At 50.6% G+C, this 9,554-nt stretch overlaps 3 protein-coding genes across 3 annotated transcripts; 2 read left to right on the top strand and 1 right to left on the bottom strand.

The window, feature by feature from the left end:
• Positions 1-1,159: 1,159 nt before the first annotated feature.
• On the top strand, positions 1,160-3,468 carry K441DRAFT_597917 (Pkinase-domain-containing protein; the record flags this gene model as incomplete). The annotated part of the gene is made up of 2 exons (XM_067645085.1): positions 1,160-2,434; positions 2,485-3,468. 2 exons carry the CDS (start codon positions 1,160-1,162, stop codon positions 3,466-3,468), a joined length of 2,259 nt encoding a protein of 752 aa, XP_067496224.1.
• Positions 3,469-5,466: 1,998 nt separating this feature from the next.
• On the top strand, positions 5,467-7,413 carry K441DRAFT_33315 (uncharacterized protein). Its single transcript, XM_067641230.1, has one exon. It carries the CDS (start codon positions 5,882-5,884, stop codon positions 7,181-7,183), a length of 1,302 nt encoding a protein of 433 aa, XP_067496225.1. The 5' UTR covers positions 5,467-5,881; the 3' UTR covers positions 7,184-7,413.
• Positions 7,414-7,893: 480 nt separating this feature from the next.
• K441DRAFT_671918 (uncharacterized protein) lies at positions 7,894-8,757 on the bottom strand. The gene is made up of 2 exons (XM_067650492.1): positions 8,253-8,757; positions 7,894-8,197 (listed from the first exon to the last, which is right to left on the bottom strand). Exons 1-2 carry the CDS (start codon positions 8,299-8,301, stop codon positions 7,986-7,988), a joined length of 261 nt encoding a protein of 86 aa, XP_067496226.1. The 5' UTR covers positions 8,302-8,757; the 3' UTR covers positions 7,894-7,985.
• Positions 8,758-9,554: the final 797 nt, after the last annotated feature.

A 9,554-nucleotide genomic window follows, 5' to 3' on the forward strand; every position in this document is an offset into this window, starting at 1 on the left:
TCGTCGCAGTCGCAGTCGTGGGAGGCATTCACCGTCGCCACGAGGCTCTAGGGACGACCTTTACCGGCCGTCGAGAGGAAGAGCGCCCAGTGTCGAAAGGGTTTCGCACACGCACAGGCATCGCCATCACAACTCTCCACCATCCACCAAACGTCGCCGCAGCCTTACACCATCACCGCCGAGGGATAGCAGCAAAAGAACAAAGCGTCGGAGGAGTCGCAGTGTTGAGCGGTTGCCATCCAGGTCACGGCAGCCGGATTCTTCCCGCAGGGCTACAGACAGGGCATACTCACCACGACCTCCCCGCACCGATCGAGCGGTTACGAGGCGTCCCTCCCCTGATTCCTACATACCTTCATCTACCCGCCGTCGTTCCAGGTCTGCCGACTCACACTATAGACCTCCCCCCAAACATCGTAAACGATCCATCACCCCCGATAAAAGGTCCAAATCTAGGCGTGAAGAGTCACCTCGGCGATATTCACCTAGGAGGCATTATAACCGAAGGCACACACCGTCTGTAGAGGGTAGGGATAGGTCATACAAGGAGGCTTCTGAGAAGGATCTGAACCGGAGTCGGGAGCTCAGCAGCCGTCCATCAAGGGCATTTAACCGATCACGATCTTCACGATCTCCACGATACAGGCGATCGCCTTCACGGCCTGCTAGACGTGGTTCTCCGCGGCCTTTGAGACGGGAAAAGGAATCATCACACGAGCCGCGTTCATCCCGCTTATCGCCACGTCGTCGGCCCTCTCGATCACCTCCTGCACTCAAATCCAGAGCCAGCGCGAGAACAGACAACAAAGAACGTGAGCACACTAAACCTGGGCCAGGAAACAAATCCCTCTCCCGGAGGAATTCACCACGCCCGATATCTGGCGATACTTCAGATACACAAAGATCAGCTGACGGGGACGTGAAGATGAGGGACCCTTATTCGACACAAGGACGCCCGCCACGACCTCCAGTTGACACCCGCTCAAACTTTTCACATTCTCCGCCATACATGACGCCAAATCAAATATCTCCACAATCTCAATCACCTTATAGCAATGCAAGGGGGGGGTGGGGTGGACAGCCACACTATGGAAGCCACCAAGGGTAAGCATTCCACCATCTTTTCAACGACATTGATAATGACAACTCCAGGTCTCCCATGCAAGGCTACTCACCTAGCCAATCTCCATATCCTCAGAACTATTCCCCCCAACCCCAAGGCCAATACTATTCTAATCAACCATATCCTGGGCCTCAACACCAAGTACAGCAAGGTTATCCAAATCCACCGTATCGCGGCGGTCATGGCAGCTACCGTGGTAATCACTTTAGTGGTCCGGACCGTCGTTTCCCTAGCCAAAGTCAGAGTTACCCACCTGTTCCAGCTCAGCGAGGGCGTGGTGGACATTTCAGCAACTTATCCTGGACTCCTGCCACAGGAAGGAGAGGAGGCCATCCTACCATTGATAACAAGCCTCGCGGTGCTGTGGCCCAGGTCGGACAGACCGTAACACCAGTCACACCTCAAGGAGTGCCAGAGCCATCTGGGTCTTCTGTTGATGAAGAAGATAACCCGTTTCGTCCTTCAAAGGACCTAAGGGTTGAAGACGAAACTACAAAGGAAGAGACAAAGATGCCACCCCCGAGCAAACCGGCTCCCGTTGCAACGTCACCTCAAGATGGAAAGGTGAAGTTTTCGCTCAAATCGAAAATTCCTCCCACGCTTGCAACCACGCCAAAGGTGGATATCACGCAGAAAATCCGCTCAGAACCAGTACGCTTAGAGGCCACTGTGGATACGAAACCCAAGCCACCCCTACGATCATCTCTCCCAGAGACTTCCGGAAAATCTCTTCCTGATTCTAGGGTAGAGCGTGATCGTGACCGCGATCGCGACCGTGACCGAGAACGTCGATATGACAACCAGTACGAGAGGAAATCAAACTATAGATCATCGGATGTGCGGGATTCCAGAGATTCTAGGGATTCTAGAGATCTGAGGGATTCACGAGACTCACGAGACTCACGAGACTCACGAGATTCACGAGATTCACGAGACTCACGGGACATGCGCGATTTTCGAGAGTCGCGCGATCGAGATTTCCGAGACTCGCGAGATCTACGGGATACAAGAGATCGAAGAGATGCATGGCCCATTCGACGTCCAGATACTCGACCCGATAGCCGCCCAGAACGTCGCCCAGAGCCCCGGCCAGAACCCCAAAGAGTCGAAAAGAAGATTGTAAAGCGGATGAAACCGAAGCCAACTCTCTCACCTGAATTTTCCAGTTCTGATTCAGTTTATTATCGAAAACCAGGTAATGAATCAGTCGTGGGCTCGGGAACATATGGCAAAGTTTTCAAAGCTGTTCATGTATACACGAACGATATGGTCGCCCTCAAGAAAATCCGGATGGAAGGGGAACGTGATGGTGTAAGAGTCCTACCAAGTCTTCATCCATTTCTTTGCTAACTGTTGATTAGTTTCCGGTCACTGCAATCCGTGAAATAAAGCTTCTTCAGTCACTGAATCACGATAACATTGTCAAACTGCAGGAGGTCATGGTAGAGAAGAACGACTGCTTTATGGTGTTTGAATACCTCTCTCACGACCTGACTGGCCTTCTGAACCATCCAACGTTCAAGCTAGATCACGCACAGAAGAAGGATCTTGCCAAGCAGCTCTTCGAAGGCCTCGATTACCTTCACCGGCGAGGTGTTCTTCATCGGGATATCAAAGCTGCAAACATATTAGTGAGCAACACCGGGCAGCTGAAGCTTGCAGATTTCGGTCTTGCTCGATTCTACGCAAAGCGTGGCAAACTGGATTACACCAATAGAGTCATAACCATTTGGTACCGATCTCCTGAGCTCCTCCTTGGCGAGACACAGTACGGCCCTGCTGTGGATATATGGTCGGCAGCATGCGTACTTGTGGAAATCTTCACAAAGCATGCAATATTTCCGGGCGACGGCGGGGAAATAAACCAGCTTGACAAAATATATAACGTCCTCGGGACACCAACACGCAAGGAATGGCCGGGGATCGTTGATATGCAATGGTTTGAGCTTCTTCGACCGACGGAACGCAAGGCAAGTACTTTCGCTGAAAAATACAAAGAGCGCGTTACCCCTGCAGCTTTCGAGCTGCTAAGTGCAATGTTTCTCTTCGACCCAGCAGCGCGGCCGGGCGCGTCTGACGTACTGGAGCACCCGTACTTCACCACTGAAGAACCTGAGCCGAACCGTGCGTCTGCGCTCAAGGATCTCGAAGGCGACTGGCATGAGTTTGAGAGCAAGGCACTGAGGAAAGAGCGGGAGAAGCAGGACAAGGAGGCGAGGAGGGCAGCAAGAGAAGAATCACAGAGGAGGGATAGTGAAAAGAGAAGAGCAGACACTGCAGCCGAACCCGAGAGAGAACCCAAACGGGCGAAAGGGAGCGAAGGCGCTCAAGTAATGGTGCACTAAAGTCAGACATGGACTTAGCGGCATTATGGGCTTCAGGCATAACTTTGGTAAACATCGTGAAGCAAAATTTAGAGCATGCTTTGGTTTTGATGCTTAATGCTTCTTTGACATAGGCGGTTGTCTATTTGTCTATTCAGTTTCCCGCATCCATGGCGTCTTGCACTGGGAGCATCAGTATTTGTTACGTCCATGAGGACTTTTTTTTCAAGAGCAGTTGACATATATTTTTGCATGTACATTATATACATACCGTAAGAGTCGGGCTGAAAGTGGAAAACAAGAACAAGTCAATATGCACAAGTCTAAAGCCATGAAGAAGCCCGTAGACGTATGACGCAATCCAGCGGCGATGGTTAAGGTAGTAATCGGTGTATGACAGTATTTAGGTGGTTTTTGTTTACCTTAATATTATTGGCCACCACCCAATGTGGCCTGAGCTCCGGATACTTGGCGTAAGAGTGCGTCACAGTTTCGGACTTGAAGAGAAGCACCGCTAGTCAAGAGCACAAGGACGATGAAAACCCGGCCGAATAGCTTCTTTAATCCCTCAGTCGGCTTCCGTTTCAATTCGGATTGCGATTCTGTCCAAGTCGGCAGAGCGGCGACATCTCGCCGAACGTTGGAGTTAGAGCACATTTGCTTACTGCGGTCCTGGCAAAGTCACGATGTCTGGGCAGCGAAGTCAGAAAGCCGGGAAGAGTTGTCAATCACGAAAAAATAAAAATAGAAGAATGAAAGACATGATGGATTTTTAAGCTGCAACAGTGTTGGAACCGAGCCCTCTTGTTCCCACGCCTTGGGATTTTGGCCCCGGCGCATTCTCCCCACGATGGCTCTCCATTTGGAAGAGCACGGGCGACGTTGCGCAGCACATTTGCTCAGACGGGGCGAGCATCGGCTAGCCTGGTCGGACTTGGGCCAGAATTGGAGCGAATGCACTGACGGAGGCTATTCCTGGAAGGCACTCAAGCAAGCAATGCTTGCCTTTGCTCCCTTGACGACTTGACGATGCTTGCCGACCACGCGGACAGGTGGATTGCGCAATCTGGCACTTTTGGCACTTTTGAATTTTGGCACCCTGGGGTACTGGGCACTGGCACTTTGGCACTTTGGCACTTGGGCATGTCGGGGCAGCACGACATGAGGGATGGTTCGTGTTCCCCTTTTATCCGCCCAGCAGTCAGGGCGGCATTAGGCTGTGCAGGCGACGTCTCTTGGATAAAATAATGGTCGGAAGAAGCGTGGGCGGAGTACGCGTGGAAGGTACCTGGCCGCGTGGATAAAGTCTCCTGTGCATATTGCAGCTCGATTGCAGCTCAATTGCAGCTCGATTGCAGCTGGCCATGGCCCAGCAGTCCCTGGCGCGGGGAGGCTTTCCAGCAACGAGGCGATCAACCGACATTAAACGTTGATCCTAATCCACTTCAGGCCGGTTTCCCCACCGAACGCCCGGATGGCAAAGCAGAGGAGAGCCAAGAGCCTAGTAAAAGCCTAGTAAAAGCCTAGTAAAAGCCTCGCAAACGCCTGGCAGAATCTTAACACAAAACGTGTTCGGGGCGCTCGGGGCAGGGGAAGACCAACCTACCAATCAACGGCGAGTCCGGCCGCACTGCTTCACCGCATCGTGGGTGAAATGCCGCATGTTCCCGCCGATGCAGCTGGCGCTGGGTGGTGCTGGTGGTGCTGATTTTGCTGCTGATGCGCTGTTGATTTTGTTTCTGGTTTCTCTGCTGGTTTCGCTGCTGGTTTTGCTGCTGGTTTTGCTGCTGGTTTGGCTGCTGGTTTGGCTGCTGTGCTGCTGCCCACAAGCACTGCGACCCTGCTGAACCCAGTCCCGTACTCCGTAGCTAGTCGAGCCGCAACCCTGAAACAGATTCCCGTACCGCTTACGCCCCGCCAAATCCCGCGCGCTGCCCTCACACTCTGCCTCGTGCACCCCGGGCCTGTCGAATTTTTCTTAGATCAGCTCGACAAACGCAGCCTCCTTCCCACTACCGCTACCCTTCGCTGAGCGGCGACGGAGAGACAACGTGCCAATGATGCCGCTCTCACTCTGCTCCGCGTTGTACATGAAACCAACATGTCGCCCGGACTATGCCAAGCGTCCACTATCGTTGGTCCACAATATATTTGACCGACTATTTCGGGTATTACTCCTTACGGTGGCCACACCCCTCTTGTTCACTTGTTCACTTCTTCTTTTGCCTCTGCCGCTGCTGCTGCTGCTTCTTCTCGCCCACTTTGTATCAAAGTCCCCCTCAGCCACAAGCTCTAGCCAAGCACTCGGCTCCCGTGCTTCTTGTTTCATGCCTGCAGAGCGAGCCATCACCTCGCATATTTATCTTCCATATCACAAACCTCCTGGCCCTCGACTTCCTAGCGCCTGCCACGCAACCTCACATTCTCCTTAACCATGGTCGACGTTGCTATCTCCAGTCAACTCCAGCAGTGGATGTTCGATAAGACTATTCGGCCTGAGCGATCCGACAGCGCTGCAACTTCCCCAGAATTGTGCGGCTCGGAGGCGCTGCGAATATCTCCGACTGCTGTGGAACCTCCTCAGGATCTAGAAACAACCGAAGCCATCTTCCAGGACCGGTACCTGTCCTCCGAAGAAGATTTGTCTCCAATGGAATCAGATTCGGGGGAGGGAATTATCTTTGAAGGCGGCGACGACTACCTTTCGGCAAAGCGAATCTCATTTTCAGGGCCTGAGCTCTCAAAGGCCTGCGATATTGCCGTTGTCGTCTCATATGTCTCTGCTGGCCGCCCCAAGATTGTCAATCTTCCTTTGGCAATTCGAGAACGGCCTTCCCGGTCATCGTCCCTGGTAAACCTGTCAGAGTCAGCAAAACCACTTCTGCATCAGCCTTCACGGTTATCTTTGTCAACTTCTTCAAGTGGACCATCCTCCGCCTCTGGTTCTAGACGGCCCTCAACGGCGAATAATCTTTTCTCCCAAGAACCCAGTACACTAAGAATCTCTACCTCCCCTGTGTCCTCTCCATCGACGGACACCTCGAGCCAAAGGAGCACCTCATCACCTTCAGCCACTAGCGATTTCAAGCGGCCCTATACAGCAAGAGCAACTTCGTCTCTATATTCTAAGTCACCACGAACATCCGAATACCCAACATCAGCTAATTCTCCTTCCTCGTCATTCCCTCCTCTTCTCACTCCGACAACACCCAACACATCGCAAACACCATCCTTCTTAAGCTCTGACCCTTTTGCGAACGACTCGATGTCCGCTGCATCTCCCACAACCAAAAATGCCCCTCATAAACGCCTCCGAAGCATATCTCGCACGCTATCACTTGCCAAAATCGCAGTGATTCCGACCTACAAAAAGGTGGAAACGAAAAAGGACACAACTAGGGGGGGCTGGGGATCTCCAGTGTCACCATACACACCACAGACGCCAATACCAGCAATTGTTCTGCCTTCGCCAGCTTTGTCTAGGGGAAAGCGGGCTTCACAAATGATGCTTCGTGGAGCGGATGAGAGAGAGCCGCCTTTCGAACTTCTATCTGTGCCAGCGGAGCTCTCTGACCCAATACAACGCCCGAGAATGGTTCCACGGGGCGCAGATGAGCGCGCCCCGACAATTGAACTCCCTCCCTTTCCTGCGAAGACTGTTCCGGACATAAAAACGAGAAGGTTGAGGAAGAGGAAGAGCTTGATAGACTTCGAGAGATTGAGCAATCTCAAGTGAATTCCATCTGCTCTGGGAATCTATTGGTGAACAAATTTTTTTCCACAAACCAAAAATTGCAAACGGCTTAGTCCCGGATTCAACATTATCGGCAAACGAACGATTAGAATATCGGCCGCCTCGAAGGACCTGTGGTCAAGTATCGTGCGGAATATTACTGTTAAGAGATGCGATGGAGGTTGTTAATTTTCATTTTCATTCTTTTCGTTGATTGAGTGATACTACATTATGGCCTAGCGTTCCGGCATCTGGACCTCTCCCGACTTAGGCAGCATTGGAGTGGGAGTTTGGGCGACAGTGGCGTTTGAGGAAATACCCATGACTTGGAACCGCCATTTATATTGTGTGATCTATCATGTCAATATCTTGTTCTTCGATTCGTTATCCTGTACTTAATTATCATGACCTTACGATTCTATTGAACGCTTTCTTACCGGCTTTAGCTATTTTCTCCGCGCTATGACCAGATTTGTCTTATTATCCCTTGACCCGTGTGTCCCACGAGTAAGTGGTCCGTGCGCGAACACCAGTTTTAAACAACGCGTGTATCTATACAGATTCCATCAATTAATTACCTACTACAATGCAAAATACGGTTCTACAGAAAGGATATGTGCTAGCAACCTCATATCGAGTGACTTAACTCCCCAAATTAAGCGTGTATATTAAATTACTATATAATCAAAAGCTTTATATTCCTCAGTACAGGCGTTAGATTCAGCTCGGTTGATTGGCTGGTTTTTATCGATAACCGTTGGACGCGAATTAACGGGTCAAGGGATACTTCATTCATCGAAATATATCACCATCCGGCTTGAACCGCATAAGGACTACTACAGACACTGTCTCTATCATCGGGGTCCTCAAAAGAATCAAGTTTACCAGCGTTCGGGAGTCGAGCGCGAAACATGTCAAAGGAGAGAATATCATCTCCTTTTACATTTGGGTCTAAGCCAACCATTGGAGCAATATCCACGTGTTGGACTTTAGAAAAGTTGATATTGAGATTATTTGCCATAGCGACAATTAGTTGGATGCAAGTCAAACAAATGAGGCTGGATAACCTTACCTCTTAACAGCTCTTTCAAGCGAGAAAAGCTGAATGAATATTCCCTCATCAATTCAAGAACCGTAAGCTCTGCATTATCCTATTCCCCGCCATTTCCAAACCTTTCTGAACCAACGCTACGATACTAAGACTCTTTTCGCCGCTGCTACTATTGCTGCCTGAATCTGATTGGCTGTGAGAGTCGTCATTATCGAAGCTCGGCATAGTTTTCGATGAACCTTCTGTTGAAACAGTATTTGCAGCAAGACGGGTAGACTTTCTTGGAGCGGATCGTTCGTCATCTGGATCGTCATTGGTACTTCGCTTACGTCTCGCCACAGTTTAGGATCATAGAGGCTAGATGAACTCTCGGTTATAGAACAGGAAGCCTGGACTAGGAGATTTGATGGTTAATGTAGAATGCGACGATGAAGGTAGGTGGTAGGTGGCTATAAGGCATATTACCCAGGTATACGGTAGGGAGCAGGCAAGCCGAGCATGAGTCACAGGAGAGTCGATGGAAGAGGACGATATGGTAAAGAGTATGGCAATAGCCACGTGCTGAGACGAACCGATAAGGAGAGAAGGGCTGCAAGCCCAAGGAGCTTATCCCTTCGTGTGGCAAGTGTGACTTTTCGTATTGGGCGCTTTAGGCGCCCCTGCCTGGGTTAGCATGCTGCAGGCACCCTAGCTAGCGTGATTTTATTAGCAAGCCTCACCAAAACGCGTCAATATTGCGATGCCGATGAAATGCTACAGAAGGCCACCACTAAAAACACCTATATATGGCAAAAAGTCGTGATATATGACATCATGACTTTAGGTTTCTGCCCTTCCTCCATTAACCAGCTGCTGATTATATTGGAAAATTCTCCATTAGAGTCCTCCCCCAAATTACTGCCTTGGAGGCTTTAGAGCTGAAGACGCACCGCGTTTTTTGGGCGGCATAAGGACGATATTCTACTAACAATTCAACGATTAAATAGACGGCGACAATATTGAAGCTTTTTGATTAACTACACTAAATATTTTAGGCTTCCTGGCTATCCAAGCGTCAATGAGGCGCTAGCACCCTTGCTGCCGAGCAACTGCATTGACCAGAGGCTTTAGCACCAAGCTCTATACGGTATAGAGCCTCTAGATTGGCTTATAAGGCGTGCATATACGAAAAGTCCTTGAATTCTTGCCACACGAAGGGATAAGGAGGTGCCAAGGGCTAGCCGAAGGCTAGCCTGGGCAGCCCCTGAGAGCTCCCGGGCGTGCACCCAGTAAAGGATAAAATATCCCTTACAGTGGCACCAGATACCAAGGGTTGAGGGACAC

This window comes from Cenococcum geophilum (genome assembly GCF_001692895.1).
Source record: "Cenococcum geophilum 1.58 unplaced genomic scaffold K441scaffold_112, whole genome shotgun sequence".
Lineage (NCBI taxonomy): Eukaryota > Fungi > Ascomycota > Dothideomycetes > Gloniales > Gloniaceae > Cenococcum > Cenococcum geophilum.